Here is a 21,592-nt window from a genome sequence, read left to right on the forward strand (position 1 = left end):
TTTTATGAGCCATTTAACACTGGATATAATTTCTAGATCTTTTGTCTTTGTGCTTCCCTTTATCTGGACAGACTCCTCTTTTTTAGTGTTTCCGTTAAAATGTGGCAGTCTGACCAAACCACAGCATTCCAGTAGTTTGTATGAAGACTCAGTTCTGCTTCCTAGTGTTATAAATTTTTTTTTTAATTTTTAATTTTTTACAAGGGTCATTTGGTTAGGATTGTTTCCCTTCCAAAGTTGTCTCGATATCCGATTCCTGCGGATGTCAGTGTTTGTCAACAATAGTGGCTCACAAACTATTTTAAGAATCTGATGATACCTTAAGATGTACTCTCCCCGCTCCCCCGGGGATAATTTATATGCTCAACAGGTTTTTATATAAGATGTCAGGACGTTCAGAGAGCCCACAGAGTTGCTGTGTTTCCGAGTTAAAGAGCCAGTGATCTGTAGCTGTGCTGTCCAAGGCACTAGCCGCTGGACACATTAATTTGAGTTTGAATTTGTTAAATCTCAATAAATTAAAGATTGAGTCCTTGAGTCACACTCGCTGCACTTGACGTGCTCACTAGCGGCTACCGTATTCGTGCAAAGAACACACACATCACTGCAGAAGGTGTGGACAGCGCTAGGACAGATAATGTGGTCAAGTTATTATACAAATCAGTATATATTTTTTAAAAAACTATTTTATTCACCAAAGCCTAGCAAATTGGTCTGTACTTTTAATAAGTTAGACTTAATATTGGGATTAAATTGGTCAGGCCAGTGACTGTCCTTTAGAAGGTCAAGGTCTTGTGGTTAGTTTGAAAAGCAACAGTTTATTTTCCCTCATCCTTCCCCTCCCCTTTTTGGTTAAAATACACTCACTTTTTGTAGTTCTCTGGTTTGGATTTTTAAAAAATTCTTCCCTGAGTTCTTCCTACAGTAGAAATAACTGGGAAGTTGGGAGGGCAGGAAAGACTCCCACGCCCCAATGTCGAAGTCAAACTACACTTTTTGCCTTGTTAGGTACCACTCAGGGATGATTTCAGAAGTGTTGCAAAGAAAAAATAAACCAGTAGGTAGACCAGCACTTTGCAAAGCTAAACCTGCTTTGTATTAATTATACTTTTATGGGCTCTTTTCATCTAGTTTTATTCCCCCCCTTGTTATCCAGGTAGTTTCTATGACATTTATTGTAAAAAAAAATTTTTTTTTCAAACTTTTACAGTTTAGGTTACATTAAGTTATTTGGGCTCGCATTTGTCTGCTTGATTTCATTTTGTTTCCATTCTTTCCACCCTTTGTCTCTGTAGTCGCTAACTTATTTGTTAACATCAGCCAAAAAAGAAATTGAACTAATGTCAGAAGAGCTGAGGGGTCTGAAATCAGAGAAGCAGCTTCTTGCACAGGAGGGAAATGCTTTAAAGTTAGAAAAAGGTTCACTTTTATCAAAGCTGGTAGAGGTGGAGGCCAAAATAACTTTGCTTCAGGAAGATCAACAGAAACTGTGGTCGGTCAATAAAACGCTTCATTTAGAAAAGGAGAAAGTCTTAGAAGAAAAGCAAGATGCTGAAAAGCTTTATCGGCAGGAGCAGGTCCATAAGGAATCCTTAGCCGTTGAGAGAGAGCAGTTACTGGGAGAAATTAACACGGCGCAGGAAGAACTCTTGAAGATCAGTATGGAAAACGACTCTTTGCGGGCTTCCAGAGCAAGCGTGCAGGAGCTTGTGGAACAGCTCCAGCTCAGCAAAGATACTTTGATCGCGGAATCTAAGAAGGATCAGGAGGAAAAAAATCACCTGGAGGATCACATCAAGAAGCTCGTTACTGAAAACCTTGCCTTGGCCAAAGATAAAGATGAAATTATTCAGAAGCTCCAGAGCTCTTACGAGGAGCTGGTCAAAGATCAGAAAACCTTGGTGCAGGAGATCGAAGATCTCACCACTGAGAAAAAGTCAGCTTTGGAGAAGCAGTCAGGTCTTGATAACATGTGCCTCGCCTTAAAAGTGGAAAGAGAAAATCTTCTCCAAAGCAGCAAAGATCTGCAGTTTGAGAAGGACGTGCTCCTTCAGGACCAGGAAAAGCTGAGTGCCAGCCTAGAGGCCGCCCTCCAGATCAAGCAGCTGCTCAGCACGGAGGCCAGCGGGCTCCGCACTCAGCTGGACGAGGCCCAGCGGGCTCTGAGGAAGGCAGAGCTGGAGATGCGGCAACTTCAGGCCACGAACAGCAGCCTCACCAAGCTCCTGGAAGAAATCAAGACCAGTCGGGAGATCACAGACTCCGAGTGCATCCAGCTTCTGCATGAGAAAGAAACCTTGGCTTCCTCTGAGAGAAAACTCTCGGCTGAAAAAGAAGAACTCCTAAGTGAAAACAGGCTCCTTGCTGAAAAACTGAAGAAGTGCTCAGAGGAGGCCGCCCAGGTCAAGATGAGCCTGAACGAGAAGATCGCATTCCTCACTTCTGAGAAGGAGGTGGTTTGTCAGAAGATTACCAAGCTCAAAAAGCAGCATGACAGTCTCTTGAAGGAAAAGTCTGTCCTGGAAATGCAGAATGGAGATTTGCTTGCAGAAAGGGAGAATTCCGTGAAAACCATGGGAGATCTCCGAAGGAAGTATGATCAGGAGTCCGCCAGCAGAAGAATTATGGTGCACGAGAAGATGAAACTCCTTGGGAATCTCGACACTCTGGAGAAGGAGCTTCAGGAGAGGAAAAGGGAAAACCAAGAGCTGGCCGCCACCAAGCACGAGCTCTCTCTGATGCTGAAAGAGGCCCAGAATGCCAGGAAGAGTCTAGAAAAAGAGCACACGAGCACCCTGCAAGCCAAGGAGAGCCTGAATGCCGAGCTTCAGACGTGCTGTTCTGAAAAGAACATCCTGCTGAGGGATGGGCTGAACCTACAAGAAGAGTGTCAGAGGCTGAACGAGGAGATCCGCGCCATGCAGCAGTCCTTTGTCCGGGAGCAGGAAGCCAGAGCACAGGAAAATGAGTCGTCCCTGTATGAAAACAATAAGCTTCAGGGGCGGATGGCGCTCCTAGAGCAGGAGCTGGAAGAGTTAAGAGTGTGTACTAAACAGCTGCAGTCCGAAAAGTTCGTGCTCGTCCAAGAGAAGAGCAAGTCAGAGCAGAAAGTGGCGGAGATAATTAAGGAGAAGGAGCTCTTGAGTGCAGAAACAGCTCGGCTTGCTGCCAACATAGAGACTCTGAAGAGCGATTTCAGCACCTTGTCCAAGTCCAAGTTAGAGCTGCAGGAGCTGCACAGCTACCTCACCAAGATCCTGGACGACCTCCGGCTCAAGCACGAGATGACGCTGGCCGACCGCGCCAAGGTGGTGCAGGACAACAAGAACCTGCTGGCCGAGAAGAGAGACATGATGCTGGCCAAGGAGGAGCACCTGAAGGAGAAGGAGAAGCTGGCGGAAAGCTACTTCATCCTTCAGAAAGAGATTAGCCAGTTGGCCAAAACCAACAGCCACATCTCAGCCAACCTCCTAGAATCTCAAAATGAAAACCGTACTTTGAGGAAAGACAAGAGCAAGCTCACTCTTAAAATTAGAGAGCTCGAGACTCTTCAGTCATTTACGGTAAAATGGGAGGGTCAGGGACCAGGCCTGGACTACTAACCCCCGTGCACTAACTTCCTAGCAGCCCTGGGCAGCTTGTCGTCGCGGCCAGCAGGGAAATGCACCCCACCCAAGTAGCTGCGCGTGTGTCTCAAGCTGTTTGTCTGACCACCCGAAGGGGCAGTTCTGTACTAAATCTCTAATTGCAGCTCTCTTTCTCCATTGGAAAGAATCATAAACTGTGAATAAAAAGGATAGATTTTTTAATTTAAGGAGAAATTTTCTTGAAAAGGTCACCTGTGGTTCTTTTTTTTTTTTTTTTTTTTTTTAAGATTTGTTTATTTGACAGACAGAGATCACAAGTAGGCAGAGAGAGAGAGAGAGGAGGAAGCAGGCCCCCTACCGAGCAGAGAGCCCAATGCGGGACTCAATCCCAGGACCCTGAGATCATGACCCCAGCCGCAGGCAGAAGCTTAACCCACTGAGCCACCCAGGCGCCCTTACCTGTGGTTCTTAAAGGATTAAGAACGGTAGTAAAATGGGCACATAGCAAAACATAGTATCTTCTGTTTGGCTTTTAACTGTTTTGCTTTTGTCTGTCCAAATGCAGTTGGAACACTCCAGTGAACTTTTCCGTGGCTGGTGGTAGGGAAGGCATAATGCAGAATTCCCATCAGCTTTATAAGACTGCATGAAGTTGTAAGCAAGTGCCTAAAAATATTTTCTTTCTCATAAGAAATAAACAAAAAATTTTAATTTTTATAATTATTTTTATCTTATCAGCTAAGGATTTGTGTCCATATCCATGCGATCTTTTTTATTCACAACCATGTTTATATTCATTACCCACAGCTTCTCTCTCAGGCTTTTCCATTTAATGCTTCTCATTAAACACTTGAGCCTTATGTTAATAATTGCCCAAATAATTTTTATCTTTACTTGAGAAATCCCCAACCTAAATTACAAGTTATTTCAAAAGCCCCACATCTGAAATAGCGAGAATAGTGTTGCCGACATACAGCAGTAAATACGACAAAGGGAAAATTCAGCTACGTAAGGATGTTACTGTTTATTATCAGAGAAGTGAATGTTTCTCTCCAACACAGGTCAGAGTGATGAGCACGACTGTCAGTGTAACTTTGGAGCTTGGAAAGATGTAGGGTTGGAAGGGTCTGAAAGTATGCAAATATCATATTGCAGTTGGCTTGTTTGAAGAACGGCATGGAAAGGGTCTGTAGCTTGGTTCCCCTTTCATGGCTCAGACTGTTTGCCTCAGCATTGGATTGGTGACTGGTCCTTAACCTTCACCACACAGACAGTGAGGGCTGCCTGAGCCCCACAGCCTGAGTGTCCCCGACGGGCTTGCCCAGGGCTGTCCTCTTTTCTCACGATGCTTTCTTGTGTTCAGGCTGCTCAAACGGCAGAAGACGCCATGCAGATAATGGAACAGATGACCAAAGAGAAGAGCGAGACTCTGGCCTCCTTGGAGGATACCAAGCAAACAAATGAAAAACTACAGAATGAAGTAATCAGATTTAAATGGCTTTTTGTACAAAGGACAGCTTACCGACTTCATGGAATGTTTGATCACTAACTCAGGATTGTTTATTTTTTGAAGTGTGGCCTCATACAGGTTTGATCCATGTTAGTGGAGTTGCTTGTACATCAGAACCACGATAATATTAAATAAAGTGTATGACTTCATTACTCACTTAGTAGGGTCAACCTTTAAAAAAATAATGAGGGGGAAACCCCGATAGCATGGTTTTCTATAGTAACTTCAGTGATGGGACTGTATCTTTGATCTGAAATCACACAATTTTTTTCCTCAGCGCTCTCCCAACTGGAGCCACTAAATTCCACTTCTCAGCCCTGAGTTTGACATAAGCCTTTTCTTGCCATCACTCAGTCCTGGTTCCCTTTTGTGTCCTCTCCAAACAGCCACTTCTGGGTCTCAGACAGATTGTGGCATGGAGATCACCTCGATTCTGTCCAAAGTAGCATATTTCTCATTCTTCCTGGACCCATTTTTGGTCCTCCTCCTCCCCATGCCCAGCTCATACCAACCCTTCCTTTCTTCGGGAAGCAGTTACCTGTGAATCCTAAGTAGATGGATTTGCCCGAATTGTTATGCTTTTGAAAGGGATAGTCAGGTGAGACTATTAAAGCAAGGAAAGGGCTAGCCACATTGAGGAGCTGCCGTGTTGAGGCTAGGCCTTCTCATTATGGAAGGTCAAAGATGGAAATCTGTAAAGACATGCACATTTTGAGATGATTATAGGGCGAATACAACTGGACGAAGAAGGGGGTACATTTTCAGAACTGATAGTCCTAAGACAAGAAGAGAAAGCATTAAAAAAATCAGATGATAGTCACATAAGCTAAAATGAGAAGATTTTAAGGAATGGATCTAATTTTTAAGGGTAGAATCGGGGAGAATTGTGTGCCTTCATGACCTAGCTCTTGGTGTCCTTGTTATATAGCAGAATACAAGACCAGATGAATAATTTTTTTGGATCCATTGTGATACTTGGTTTTTCTTATTCTATGAATCTGGAATTCCAGATTCCTCTATTAATTGTAGAGGGCATTAAAAGTAATATTGTGATGGTAAAACCATCGAGGCAATGTCTGGGACTTCTGACTGGTAGCATGTGACGTGGCAAAGGTGTCTCTGACCATAGGAGATGATTACCCAAGTCCCAGAAAGCCCCCGTGGTGCCAGGAGCACACCCTGGGCAGTGGATGGCCCCGAGCGAGCTCCCTCTCCTTGGTCGGGGCTCTGCACCTAGAACTCTGGTCACCTGTCAGAGCCTATAGCTGGTCACGTCCCCACTCATTCCAATCATGTGTCTGGTGTTCCCACCAGGGCCAGGCCCTAAGCTGGCTGCCTCCCCCATGTGCAGATGATGGAGCTGAACGAATGAATATGAGGCTTTTCAGCCTCACTTGCCTGGCTCTTTTCCTTGTCAGATCAAAGTTAAGATGGATAATCAAATATTGTCCCACCTACAGATAATTTCATTTGGAAGATTGTTGTAGTCAGGACTCCGTACATTTGGTACTAAGGTTGACAAATACATCTGAAATTACTAATCTGTAGGGAAGGAAAGGAGTTTTTGTTTTCATTACAAAGAATAATCCTTGCTGATGTAATGCCTTTGCAATTTATTTCTTGGCTTCTGTTTTTTTTTTTTTTTTTTTAAGAGGGGTCATACTTGAATAGCAAGTTCAATGGTAAATATTGAGAATTGTACACAAAATGAAAGTAAACTTTGGTTGTAATTCATGTAGCAATTTAGTTTGACATTTTGGCCGGGTGTACGGGGAATGTCTGACTAAATGTAAGGGGGAGGCTTGCAGTTTATAATGTCATGGTCATTTGTCATCTCCTTACCCGGTGGCTTTTCTTTCTTTCTTTTTTTTTTTTTTTTTTGCAAGTGACTAATATCACCTGTCTTTTTAGTGCACATTTGCATGAATAATTTGTCTATCCAGTCATGTTACTGGGAAATGAAATAATTTCATCAAGTTTTTTTTTCTTGGTCTTTAAGTTGGATACACTTAAAGAAAACAACTTGAAAAATGTGGAAGAGCTGAACAAGTCAAAAGAACTTCTGACAGTAGAGAACCAAAAAATGGAAGAGTTCAGGAAAGAAATGTAAGTTCATTTCCTTTGAGAGAAACCGGGGGACTTAATATTGCAAAAGTGAAGACGAGACTATTTAAAAAAATAACTTGACAAGTACTTAAAAAGTAGTTGCCCCTTTTCTGTCCCCCAAATGTGGTAGCGTGCCTGGAAAGTAGCCCTGTAACTGTTTAGCTAGAAGGTAGCTAAGTCACAGCAGTAACCAGGTTAAAGGATCAAAGTGAGTGTGTGCTGGCTGGTAAGTGAGGGCAGGTGGCATTCGAATATGACTTTATGAAGAAAATACAAGAGGAATTGGAGTTTTTTTTTTTTTTTTTTTTAAGCAGTGTGCTTTAAAAATCTCTCAAAACCCTTTCTGTAGGGAGAAAAAAGGCATCTGCCTTTCAAGATTATCAACAATCTTGATTTTAAGAATAAGCAAACCTTCTTGCATGGGAATCAGGTGAGAGAATTGTGGAAGAATCTTTCTACTCAAGGTTTATCCCTCAATCTGCTCCCTTGATTTCAGGCAGACAGGCTGACCGTGTTTCCTCTGTCAACACCAGCTCCAAGTCCCGGCCATTCAAGTCCAATTGTCATAATCGTTGGTGTTTATCAGGCATTTGAAATGATAGTTCAGTGTAGAATTCATTTTGCTCTTCTGTTCTGAGAGCTACACCATAAACTAGCTGTGTAAACCTAAAAATTTAAAGCCAGTTAATGTGGTGAACGTTTGTGTCTTCCAAGCTGGGAAGGACACAGAGACGGATTTACACGGCCCCCACCCTTCCAGGGCTTAAATTATTTGCTTCCTGTTCTGAGCAGACAGAGACATGAGATCAGTCAGACAGTAGCACCACGTCCAAGCCTCCATCCTCAAGGCGAGTTGTTGCTCAAACTCAGACTGAACCTAGGACACGTCGGGTTCTTCGGAGAGATCGTAAAATCCCTCTTCCGAGTGACTCAGGGAGTGTGATTGATCCCTTCCTTGGTCTTTGTATTTTGTTTTTAATTTTTATTGAAATTCCAGTTAACACACAGTGTTGCGTTGGCTCGAGGTGCACAGTGTAGTGATTCGGCACTTCGGGACCTCAGTCTTAGTATTTCTCCAGACGGTGCTGAGAAAGTTCGCGCCAGCTCCCTTCGCATTCACAGACTTCTCAGCTTACACGTGCGCTCAGGACCGGCAGGAAGTTCAGCTTGCGTTTTCTTGGCCTTCTGAAGCCACGGCACGCAGGCACATAGAGGTCACCGTGATGGGAAACCATGGCAGCACCAGTTCTGAGAGGGTGGCTGTGGGCGTGCTGCGGGGCTTTGCCCGTGACACAGAAAGGAGTTAGGCTGAACTGGAGTGTTCAGAGCATTGTTGACTTGAGTTCATTTGTGTCACACAGGCAGCTGGTGAGGGAGGATGTGAGCAGCAGGAGAAGATTCCCTAACCAACCTCCCACTGCCATAACCCCACCTGTGAGCTCTCTGGGCCGCACTAGGTAATGGAGGGTCAGGGTCAGCGTGGACCTAGCCGAGAGAGCCCTTGGGACATCGCTAAGACCCCTCTCCCCCGCAGTACTACTTAGCAGTCTCTCGTAATGGCCATTGCGGGTCTAGTGTTTAAGCATCCAGCGTCCTCACTGTGTCACTGTCCTGTCACTCGCCCCCAGTTAATACGGGGTGGCTTAACCTCTGTGAAGAGAGAAATTTTCTGCCCTTCTTTGAGTGATTCCAGTGAATAATAAAAGCCTGGGCTCCTGGCTGTGGGCACAAAGGATCATGAGCGCAAGACTGTGGGCCCTGCTGCTGCTGCCTCTAACTGTGGCCTGTCACCTGGAGCCACTGTCCCCAGATCTCTGAGTAAGGGGGAACCAGGACCACTGGGCAGACAGCCTGTGCCGCTTCTGCCTCTCCACCTTTCCTCTGGCCCACTGGGCCTGAGGGAGTCGTGTCTTCTGTGGGTGACCTGGCACACGATGGCCAGGGTTCCTTAGCCAGAGGGAAGAGCCGTGGGAGACACCAGTGACAGGCTTCAGAAGCTGGTACAGGGAGTAGGTTGGAAGAGCCCCTGCCCCCAGTGACTCATTGTTCCCTGTGGTAGACTTGGCCACATTTCAAGGACCATCTAAAATAAATGTACTATGTAATGGGAATGGTGCTTCTCAAAAAAAAAAAAAAAAAAAAAAGGCAGTCATTTTACCGCTCCTTAGTTCCTCAGTGCCCAAAGCTGATGATTTCTCTGTGGTTCAGCATGTATCTGGGGCGCTTCATGACCTTCAGAACATTCCTGGTGTCTCCCCTCACCTGACAGGACTTCAGTTCTTGGAGGAAAATGGACCCCAGTGTAGACACTGGAGTTCTAATCGGAACTACTTCCTATGGAATATTGCCCTTGGCACTGGCAACTCAGTGCTTGTAGCTAAGTGTTCCTTCTATGCTATTTATTAGACTGGTTTTAGGAAAATTCTTGGCTTTGGTTAGCTAAGTCCTATTTTCAGGTGGAGAGAGAAGATGTTTCCCCCTGGTATATAATTTTAAATCTTAGGGAAAATGATACAAGCAGTTTAATTGTTGTTCTTAATTACTCACCTGACACAGTAATAAGTCTAGAATAGATTTAGCATGGCCATTAATTGATTTATAATAGACTTGTAGGTAGAATGTTTGCAAGTCAGTGTGAAAAATACGTATTTGCCTTCCAGTTTTAAAACTGGGATAGTCTTCTGTCATGTAGAAAGAAAAGTAGCTTTAAAAATTGTTAGAAATACCTTAAGTATTTTCAGAATGGTTCCCTGGAGTATTTCTGGAAATTGGGCTATAAGAGCCTTCTTCCTGTATGAAATGCATGTACCCGCTACACTCTAAAGAAAAATGGAAAGGTGTTTCTATATTTGAATCACAGCTGAGGTCCATCGCCAGATTTAACTCCAGTTCTCATGCTTCTACAACTTATTGGATTTATGATTTGGGGAAAATCTCTTGCTGCCCTAAGCTTCAGTTTTCTTATCTTTAAAATGTAGATAATATTAGCCTCATTGGGCTTTGAGGATTGATTGAGAAAGTGTTCATGAAAGCATTGTATAGATTTTATGTTGAAAAAATAATGCTTTCATAGATCAATACTTTAGAAAATTTTGTAATTTCTTTGACTTCTTCTTTTAGTTTACTGTGGGCTCTTAATAGAAACCAAGGATTTATTTTATTTTATTTTTATTTTTTTTAAGATTTTATTTATTTATTTGACAGAGAGAGAGATCACAAGCAGAGCAGAGCAGCAGGCAGAGAGAGAGGGGGAAGCAGGCTCCCCTCCAAGAAGAGAGCCCGATTCGGGGCTCGATCCCAGGACCCCGAGATCATGACCTGAGCCGAAGGCAGAGGCTCAACCCACTGAGCCACCCGGGCGCCCCTGAAACCAAGGATTTAAAAAGCCATGAAGGGGCACGTGGGTGACTCAGTTCGTTAGGTATCTGACTTTTGATCTCAGCTCGGGTCTAGATCTCAGGGTCCTGAGTTGGGCTCCATGCTGGGTGTGGAGCCTACTTAGTAATAATAGTAATAATAATAATAATAATCAGCCATTAAAAGATGAAACTCTTGGGGCGCCTGGGTGGCTCAGCGGGTTGGGGCCTTGGCCTTCGGCTCGGGTCATGATCCCAGAGTGCTGGGATCGAGCCCCACTTGGGCTCTCTGCTCAGCAGAGAGCCTGCTTCCTCCTCTCTTTCTCTCAGCCTACTTGTGATCTCTGTCAAATAAATAAATAAAATCTTAAAAAAAAAAAAAAAGATGAAACTCTTTAAGAGACAGCAGGATCACAGACTTACCACTGACCATCTACCCAGATGCGGAGTCCAAACCAGACATCTCCCAAGGAAGGCAGTGACACCTGGGAATTTTTAAAAAAGCATCTTAAGTACAATCTTCAGATTGATTTGTCAAGAGTTGATGGACTTGGGCTGAAGGCAAACTTTAACTATTGTGTGTGTGTGTGTGTGTATATGTGTGTGTATCCATAATTAAAACCAACCCTCCTAGCTTTTGAATGACCTGAGGCTTAAATCTCTTCTGTTTTTCCTCACTTGCTATGTAGGCATCTCTGTAAAAGACCTCATTTAATGTGCTAGGACAGTTTTTGTGTAAATATATTCCCCTAAATCTTACCCCAGTAGGCATATTATAGGTGGATGGAGAATTAAAACTCAAAAAAAACCCAAAAAAACTGAAGATGCCAGGCATTGCCACCCATTAGACAATTGAAGTTAAAAATAGATGTGTTCCCGCATCAGCAGATGGATTCATACCCAGAGGACTTGATTCAGGATTCAGCCATGTGTGACAGCTCCCTAAATGGAGTTTAGCCAGCACAGACTTAAAATTCATAGTGGCATTAAAATCTTCTATGACAGAAAACTAAAATCCAGTGATCAAACAAAATATTTTCAATATCCACATGTAAAGGATAAGAATTTGAGATGTATATTTTGGATAATTTTAATATTGGGAAGATGTCTAACACATACGCTTAGCCTGTTCACGTTTTATATGCTGATATTTATGACACAGGTCAGCAGGCTATATTTTTATTTGCTTCTTTTAATTACAGAGTAACATTGTGGAAAGAATACAATCAAAGGGGCGCCTGGATGGCTCAGTGGGTTGAGCCGCTGCCTTCGGCTCAGGTCATGATCTCAGGGTCCTGGGATCGAGCCCCGCATCGGGCTCTCTGCTTGGCAGGGAGCCTGCTTCCTCCTCTCTGTCTGCCTGCCTCTCTGCCTGCCTGTGATCTCTCTCTCTCTGCAAATAAATAAATAAATAAATCTTTAAAAAAAAAAAAAAGAATACAATCAAAATGAAACACCTGTTATGTAATTGGAAAACCACGTTTCCTTTGGGCATTTCACCTGGAGAGATGTCCTAAAAATACACTCCAGATTGACGCTAGCCCTTGACTCTGACAGACACTGGCAAATGGGACCATTAGACTTTTATTTCTGCCAGAAACAAAAAACAAAACACAGATTACAGATCTGTGCAGTCAGAACAGAGTACCTTGACAGCAAAGGAAATCACTTTATCAACATAGTGGGTTTTCGCATAATTTTCTAATGGAAATAGTCCTAAAGACAAGAGGACTGACCACTTCGCTTGTCGTTTATTTTATAGTAACAGTGCCTTTTGTACGGGGAGTGTTTAGATAGAAGTGGGTGAGTGTGGGTGGAGAGAGGGTGGATATGGTGTTTATTAGGTTTAAAAAGAATGTAATAATTGTGGGAGGCAGTCCTCCTCCCAAGGGGTTAAAGCCGTTTAGCGTCTCCTGCACGTAGATACCGATGCCTCCTGTTCTTATAGATCCTATCAGGCACGTGACCCAGATATATTTTCCTCAGTGCTGTGAAGCCCGTCATCTCCCACAGTTTCCTTGCCTGTCTTGTTTCTATGGTAACCCTGCACTCACTGTCCTTGCAGAGAAACCCTCAAGCAGGCAGCAGCTCAGAAGTCCCAGCAGCTTTCGGCATTGCAAGAAGAGAACGTGAAACTTGCTGAGGAGCTGGGGAGAAGCAGGGACGAAGTCACAGGTCATCAGAAGGTCAGTGAGCCTGGGGGGAGGGTGCCTAGCTCTGCCCTGCTCCCACCTGCTGCCATCGACAGGGCACTTGGAGGTCCCTTGGTGTGGTTGTGTGGCTCCAAATGGGATTCCAAGTTGCCTGTGTGATGTGTCTTCTTGCCTTCAAGTGTGCTGCTGTAGGACTTAGGGTGGGAGTTGACAGATTTTCTTTAAAAAAAAAACAAACCCAAAACCAAAAAAGACCAGTAACAACACGGGGAACTTGCAAGCAAGTAGAAAATACGATCTTTATTAGACAGTCTCATAGCATTGCATTTAAATGGAAAGGAAGGATCTCTTCTCCCTACTATTATTGCCTGGATTTCAAAATTACTTTTCTCTTAAGGTTCCTTTTTTCTTTCATCAGAACTGGTTTGAAGGAAGCAAATTCCCAGGATAAGGATTTGGTGTGGGGGTTGGCAGCCGTTTTTAAATAGAACTCTGCTTTTCTTTTAAAAAAAAAAATTTTTTTTAAACATTTCCTAATGGAACTGTGTATGTATGTGCAATTGTGTGCGTTGGTATGTGTTATGTGCTGTGTGTTATCCCCAGAATGGGCGAGAAGCTCACCACAACCCATTGGCTTCCGTATTTAAATCACAAAGATTTGTGACAAGTTCATTAAACACTGAAACAAAACTGATTTTAAAGAATGCCATATCCTGCTTTTTATTCTTTCCGAGTTGAATCCTAGTGCTAAATTGCTCGTCACATCTGGCCTCAGCAGATTCTTAAAATGAGATTTTTTTTTTAATATTTTATTTATTTATTTGACAGAGAGAGAGAGATCACAAGTAGTCAGAGAGGCAGACAGAGAGAAAGGGGGGAAGCAGGCTCCCTGCTGAGCAGAGAGCCCCATGCGGGGCTCGATCCCAGGACCCTGAGATCATGACCCGAGCCGAAGGCAGCGGCTCAACCCACTGAGCCACCCAGGCGCCCCTTAAAATGAGATTTTTAAGAGAATTTTACTGGGTGGTCATTAATTCTTGGTTTACATTTCAAGAGAGTTTTTTCCCCCCAGCATGCTTGGCAAAGATTAATTCTCACTTAGGATGGAGTAATTTGGGGTAATTATATGGAGTACCCGTTGACATGGGGCAGTTTGTGGTGAAAGCACTTTTTGGAGAGTTGATTTTAGACTTTAAAGTCTTTATCATAGTTTCCCACAATATTCTTCACAAAAGAAATGTCACATCTCTCCAGACTCCAGGATGGTGATGACGCTTTTGGTGTTAATAGCTCACATGTACTGGCTCTTACTATGTGACAAGCACAAGTAAATGACAGCTATCAGCTCACTTAATCTTTACAATAATTCTGGAAGATGGCCCTGTCATTATTTCTACTTGTAAAAGGAACACGAAGATAGTAATCTGCTTACCCTTGTTTAGGTAATAGTGTCAAGAAATGTTTGCCATCTAATGATTTAGGTCAGGAAAAGTTGACTTAAATGGGGCTACTGCCCCCTCCTTTGGTCAGTATATGAGAAACTGGAGTTCATGAAAATAGAAGCCCTTTGACCAGATGAGGTCCTTTTTTTCCTGGCACAAACTAGAGCATCTAAACATACGGTAGCTCTCTCGGGGTGTTGTAAGTTCTTGCAGGAGAAGGATCTCTGAGAGGGGCATCTCACTTGACCTCCTGGAGCACGTCTGGTAGAGAGAGCAGATTCCATATGTGGGAGGAACAGAGAGAGCATCCCTTCCTCTCATGTTGTGACCTTAACTGGGCTCTTGATTACATTCCTTGCTTCTGTCACTCAGAACGAGAAAGCGGTGGAAGGAGACATCATGCTTCCTCGGACAGAGCTTTGCAGGGCTCGCTGCCTCCCATGCTCTTCCCTTTTGCATGTTGGCCTTTGAACTCCCTTCCTTTGGAAAAGGATTTGAAAGTCAGTGACTTCGATGGGTGTTACCAAGTAGGTGTGCAAAGATCAACTTAGAAAAGTGACTTCCCTTTAAAGGACAGATTGTTAGGCCCTTCGTAGTTCTGTGTTTTACTTGAGGAGAAATAAACGGGCATGAACTCAATAATAGGCTTCAGTGGTAGAGCTTGTTAACAAGGATATTGATCGCCAAGGAGGACTAGGGTAATTCTTCCCTTGAAATAAATAAATACAAATATAAATATTTTATACACACACACACACACATAATGTCTGTGTTTTTCATTTCAAAAATAGTGGAGAGACTCACCCATCCAAAATAATTTAGAAGCAGCCTTAGTCTACAGAAGACTGATTAATTCACTGGCTCTGTCACACTTACTGTGTAATCTCCAGGAATCTAGAGTACTGCTTACTTCCATAAAATTACAAATTTCACTCCATTATTTACTGTAGTCAAGCCGAGTTATTGATCAGCTATGTTTAGAAATATACTACAGAGCCACCATGTTTGGCAGGAAACCCTGCTTTTAGAAAAAAAGAAAGGATTTGAATTGTCTGACTGCGGGATCATTACATCCTAAACTTAAGACAGTGGAGAGGAGGCTGACAGGGCATGGGTTAAATATTGACCCAGAACCTGAGTTCTATCCTGATTCCTTTTATTAGTAGCATCGTAAGTCACTGAACATTTATTGAGGGGGCGGCTTTGTCTGTTTCACACTCATTACAGCATACCTCTGAGATAGGAAGGTTTTTTGAAGATATGCTGAGGCTCAAAAGTCGACCAGTTTGTTAAGGACACTGCTAGGCAGTGGAGCCAAGACCTGCACGCCTCTCGGACTAACTCGGGGGCCTGTACCCTGCTCCTATCCTATACAGAGACTAAAACTTACTTCCACTTATTTCATAATTATTATTGTTATGGATAAAAAAGAAAGAAAAACTTATGAGCTAGGAATGTGGTAGGTGGGGGTCAAGCAATGCTATAGAAATGTACTCTCGGGGGACGCCTGGGTGGTTCAGTTGGTTAAGCAGCTGCCTTCGGCTCAGGTCATGATCCCAGCATCCTGGGATCGAGTCCCACATCGGGCTCCTTGCTCGTCAGGGAGCCTGCTTCTCCCCCTGCCTCTGCCTACCATTCTATCTGCCTGTGCTCGCTCTCTCTCCCTCTCTCTCTCTGACAAATAAATAAATAAAATCTTTAAATTAAAAAGAAAGAAAGAAAGAAAGAAATGTACTCTCGGTTTATTGGTTTGTTGGGGTTTTTTTGCCTCAATTTTTTTTTTTTTTTTTTTTTTTTTGCTTAGAAAGCCCAAGACACCCCAGAATCTGTTGTGAATCTTCATCTCACTGGGATTACTTCCTTCAATATGAGGGCTGTTTGATTTCCTGTTTGTCCATTGGATGGGAGCTCATTTATCAAAATAAGAGAATCCCTTCCTTCCTGAGACGGTGATTTTGTAGAACCTACTCTCTTTTTATCAGTTTAAAAAGATGTAGGATATTCTGAGATGAGGAGGGCTGATAATGAGCAGGACTGGTTGGTCCAAGTTAGGGAGTGATGTTAGTTTCCACTTTTAGGGAGGAATTCTCATTTGCCTTGACTGACTGGTGGGCATCGTGCGCTCCCGGGTGAAGAAGTATTGTATTTTGGAGTTGGAAGGACTCCTCTGTTCCTCTTCCTCTGGAACAGAGCTGGTAAAACCAGAAACAAAACCCACGTGTGTGCATTCTTTCTCGTCGGCTCTCCCTAGCAGACATTGTCCTTTCCAAAGGAAATTGTGGGAGTTGCTTTTCCCAAGTGGGGTACTTACCTTGTGGGGGGAGGGGAGCAAAAATCAGGATCAGCTGGGATCGTGAGAGGCTTGCTATATCTGGCATCAACAGTGACAGAAATCTTTATGGACGGTCACAGAGTGCTCTCTCTTTGAAAAAGGAACATACTAGATTGAACTGTATGAAACTGCTTGTTTTGCAATTTCATATTGTTCAGCTTCGTGGTTAACATAACTTACCTCTTCTTGATAAATGACGATTATGAGGATTGTCCTAATTATATGATTGATGCTGACTGTTGGCTTTCACCTTCACTTTCCTGCCTGATGGCCTGACTGGTTTCATGCTGCTGTAGGGTGTGCGCGCGTGCGCATGTGCGTGTAAATACATGTAACAAAGTTTACTGTTTCAGCCACTTTACAGTGTACGATTCAGTGGCATTTGGTATGTTCCCCACGCAGTGCGGTCATCACGTCTGTCTAGTTCCAGAACGTTTTCATCACCCCAAAAGGAGAACCCCTACCCGTTGAAGCAGTCAGTTCCCATCACTCCCTCCTAACCCTGGCAATCGCTAATCTATGTGTTGTCTCTGTGGGTTTTTGCCTTTTCTGGATGTTTCCTATCAGTGGATTCCTAGAGCGGGTGACCCTTTGTGACCGGCACTTTCTCTCAACGCCCTGTTTTCGGGGTTCTTGGTGTTGTAGCAGGTGTCAGGGCTGAATGGTATTTGTTGGATGCTGGTACCACATACCGTTTGTGCACCCACTTTGGGTGTTTCAGGTCTCCTTTTCTCCATTCCGACTGTCACTGTCCCTCCTGAAGTCTGCGCGCCTGCCGGTGGCCGCGATGTCTGTTGGCTCCTTTGGATTTTCTGTGGGTTGGGAAATCCTCCTCATTCTCTTAAAAGTGGCTTTCTCTCTCTCTCTCTCTCTTTTTTTAGGTTATTTATTTTAGAGGGTGCGGGGCGGAGGGGCAGAGGGAGAGAGAATCTCAGGCAGACTCCCCGCCAGGCACGGAGCCCCACGTGGGGCTCCGTCTCATAGCCCCAGGGTCATGACCTGACCTGAGCTAAAACCTAGAGTCGGATGCTCCACTGACTGTGCCACCCAGGCGTGCCTTGAAAGTGGTTCTAGATCTTGCCATACTGTTCACACTTACAGCCCAATCTTCTTTTCTTTACTTCCAAACTTTTCAAAGGAGTAATATTTTCTGCCTTTAATTTCACCTCCCATTTTCTTCCCAGTCCCTCGCAGTCTGCTTTTTGCCACACCAGTGCACTACTGAAATGACTCTTGCTTGACTCATCACTTACCTAGTGATGGCACAAGTGCGTGGCTTCCCTTCCGTCCTCTGTGAACATTTGGTATCACCACCTACATTCTTGACTCTCCTCTTTTTACACCTTCCACGCTGTTGGCTCATGTTTCTCCTGCCACACCTGGTCAGCTGACGTTCCCATGTCCACTCTGACAGCTCTTCTCCCCCCTGTCCCCACGTGGGGAACTTCTCCAGGCTCAGGGCTAGCTGCTTCCTGCTCTGTGTTCAGGTAGTAGTCTCCGCGGTTCTCCGTCACACACACGACACTGTGTTGTGGCTGTTTCTCATGCTTCTCCCCACACAGGCTGTGAGATGGTGGGAACCACAGTGCATGGTGCGCAGGTTCAAATGAATGAGCGAGTGATTAGATGTGTACCCCGTTTCAAGCCAGGCCTCAGGATACAGAAACCTTGACTACTCTTACTTTTTTTTTTTTTACATGATTTCAGTTCCTTCCAGTGTCACAGAGAGTTGTGCTTGCCAGAAGCCTGATCACCAAACGAGTGGGTCACGTGCCCTCTGTGGGTACTGGAAGCATACAGGGCAAAATGAGGCAGGGTCATGTTGTCTCAAGATTAATGGAAATGATACAGAGCAGTATTTCCTATGATAGAGAATACTAAAAGTAATCGTAACAATATAAGTTCTTCTACAGAAATAGCCACCTGAAGTAGTTACATCTGAAATGTCTGAGACATCATTTCCCGTGTATTCCTCCTTGTAAGGATTGCAGATACACCGAGCTGTCACTATGGGCACAATGTTGGTTTTTCCCTCCAACCCCCATCCCAGTTATTTGCAAAATGAGGTTACAGTTGGTTTGTAGAAACTGGACAGGGATTAGATCTCAATAAGTGCTTTATCAACACTTGTACAGCAAACGCAGTCTACGGAAAATTGGGGTTACCATCTAGATTGACTTATGAATGATTGCCTGCAAATGTTAAACAAGCCTGGATTCGCAGATGTGACTGTTGAGAAATGGAACACTGTTTTTAAGTAAACTCTTCTGCCCAGCATGGGGCTCTTTAACTCCTGACCCCAACATCAAGAGTCACATGTTCTCCCAGCTGAGCCTGCGGGTGCCCCAAGGCAACACAGTTTTTTGCTTGTCATAGTTTATTTTGGAAGACAGTGTACATTAGCCCTTGTAATTTTAATCTGGGCTCAGAGACTTCTGGGCGGGTAGGGCTGAGTGAAACTGATCATGGAATCTTTCTTCCTCAGTACCTAATGAAGTGAACACACTCTTCTGGTTATTAAAAAAAAAAAGTCTCCTGGGGCGCCTGGGTGGCTCAGTGGGTTGAGCCTCTGCCTTCGGCTCAGGTCATGATCTCAGGATCCTGGGATCGACATCGGGCTCTCTCCTTGGCGGGGAGCCTGCTTCCCCCCTCTCTCTTCCTATCTCTCTGCCTACTTGTGATCTCTCTCTCTGTCAAATAAATAAATAAAATCTTAAAAAAAAAAAATGTCTCCAGGAAAATTGAGCAAAGCCAATGGGCCTCATGCTATAAATATTAAAACTGACAACCAAGAGAAGGAACATGACTGTGGTTTGACTCTTTTGACACTGTTCCCAGTGGTGAGAGAAAAGAAAACGAGTAGCAAAATCCGGATAATTTTTTTTTTTTTTAGAGCGGGATGGAGGGAGAGAGACAGAGGCAGAGAGATAGAGAGACAGGGTGGAGGGGCAGAGGGAGAGAGAGAATCCCAGGCAGGCCTCATGCCCAGTCCAGAGCCTGATGTGGTGCTCAGTCCCACAACCTTGAGACCATGACCTAAGCCAAAATCAAGGGTTGAACACTCAACCGAGCCACACAGGTGCCCCAGAATCCTGAGAATTTTTACTCTGCTTCTCCTCATCCTTATGCCAAACCCAGTTTAGGGAAAATTAGATTGAAGAGGTGAATAGTCATCCTGGAAGAAAAGTCCCAGAAGAATCTTTGAGGCTAGAAGCTCTCTTTGACCATCTCAGGATTCTACCAGCAGCAGGAAGAACTGCTGGTTGTCATTTTCCATAGCTAGTCAACAAAGAGTGGCTTAAGTAAAAGGAAGAGGAGGGGCGGTTCCTATCAAATGATAATAAGTCCTTAGGTGGGCAGTCCAGCTGAGTTCTCAGGAATGTCCTCAGGAACCCTCCCCTTCCTTTCTGCTCTCCTGTTGCCCTTAGTGTGGGCCTTGGTCACCAGGGCTCTTGTACCTCCAGGGATTGTGAAACTTTCCAGGAGGAAGTCGGGGAGGGACAAAGTGGGGAAAGGCAGAAAGGCCTTCTCTTTACATGGTTTTGTCTTTTAATTTGGAGAGGAAAATTCCGATCTCTGTAATAGTGTCGTGTAACCCCCTCCAGCCATAAGTGAGGCTGCATTCCCCTCTCTGGGAAGGGAAGGCAGCAGAGGAGGTGAGACTAGATGGTGAAAAAGACAATTTTGTATCTGCCCGAGACTGAAGCCTGAAGACATGTTCCTGTAGCAATAGGATCCCCTTTGTTCAGAGGGGGCGCTAAAGGGAAAATCCAGGAAAGAGACCTCCAATAGACTGTGCATGTCCCCTTAAAAGCACTTCCTCCAGCCTGGTCCTCCAGCCCTCCAGCTATAGAGATGAATGGGCAGTGGAGCCCGGTTTTCCTGTCGTACCTTGGAGAGGGAAGATTAAAGGTCTCAGATAAAGTAGGTTGAGTATCAGGGGAAAACAAATTTATATTGCATGTGAACAAATGGAAGGTCTAGGTAGAGCTGCCCGTAGTAAGATGAACCCTTGAATGCCTTTTGCACCAAAAGAAGAAAAAAAAAAGGAAGGGACACAGGAATCCAAAGAGAGATGAGGAATTCAGGCCATGAGAAAGCATTACCCAAAGTGGGATATTGCTTTGTGTTATATAAAAACTTAAGTGACTTAAATAAAACAAGGGTTCAAAGAGATGATGAAATGACACAAGTGGAACAAAAGACGTGAAAAGTTAAGGAACTGAGTGAAGACCAAAACAGCACCATGTCGGGACTGTGAAATGAGTCAGAAAGGAGCCTAATGAACATTTCTAAACATCTGAAGGAAGGGCTTGAGCTAGTAGTCCTAATAAAGAGGGGAACAAAGATACTGAGGAGTTAGAGGGAGGATAATAGCTGTGGAGGACAGAGATAATCCTAATTAGGATAATTAGCATCTCTGCAGTAAGGAATTCAGCATATGTAACAGAAGAAAATGTTATGAGATACAATAAGGAAATTTCCCCCACATGAGGAAACTGAGTCTGCACACAGGAAGGATATGGTGGGTTGTACAGAAGCTCAATTAGGGAACCCCCAGGCTGGTGGTGGTGGCGGTGGCGGAGGATACTGGTACGAAGCCATTGACACCAAAGCAGACACTGATTATTAATGAAATTCAGAAATCTAGAGGTAATTCTGCCCAGGCAGAAGAGGCTGTTAGGTCCCCCAATAATAGGTCCGTGATCAAAGGAGCGAGACTGATACAAAGTGAAGGTCAAGCCAAGCTTTATTTCGCGCCAAGCATCGAGAATCAAACCGACCATACGGGGCTGCCTCTTACAGAGAGGGCAACCCCTCCCCGCCTCACAGACTAACTTTTATAGAGCAATGGCCGTGTGGTTGGGCCTGGCCACACGCAGGGGCCAATAAGATTGTAACACACAGAGAAAGCTGCACAGTCATGCTAGGTCACACACGGGTGGCCAGTTGAATTACAATTCACCCCATAGTAGCTATTTGAACTAGCGTATCACCTTGGTCAGAATTGGCGCCCAAAAGGCGGGGCCCACACTCCTTGGTAGCTAGGGAGACAGTATGCACGCCCCACTGATTCGATGTCTCCACCTGGCCCGACTCATCCCT

The 21,592-nt window shown here is 44.3% G+C and overlaps 1 protein-coding gene across 6 annotated transcripts in view; it reads left to right on the forward strand.

The window, feature by feature from the left end:
- The window catches only part of LOC111156336 (CAP-Gly domain containing linker protein 1), a 123,051-nt gene that overhangs the window by 82,165 nt on the left and 19,294 nt on the right, over positions 1–21,592 (forward strand). For all 6 annotated transcript variants that reach the window (XM_022517101.1, XM_022517099.1, XM_022517100.1 and 3 more), the window contains 3 exons: positions 4,951–5,067; positions 7,097–7,203; positions 12,625–12,745. In XM_022517101.1, the coding sequence (XP_022372809.1) occupies positions 4,951–5,067; positions 7,097–7,203; positions 12,625–12,745 (345 nt within the window). The remainder of the gene's footprint in view (positions 1–4,950; positions 5,068–7,096; positions 7,204–12,624; positions 12,746–21,592) is intronic.

This window comes from Enhydra lutris, unplaced genomic scaffold (assembly GCF_002288905.1).
Source record: "Enhydra lutris kenyoni isolate GAN:26980312 unplaced genomic scaffold, ASM228890v2 scaffoldscaffold46, whole genome shotgun sequence".
Classification (NCBI taxonomy): domain Eukaryota; kingdom Metazoa; phylum Chordata; class Mammalia; order Carnivora; family Mustelidae; genus Enhydra; species Enhydra lutris.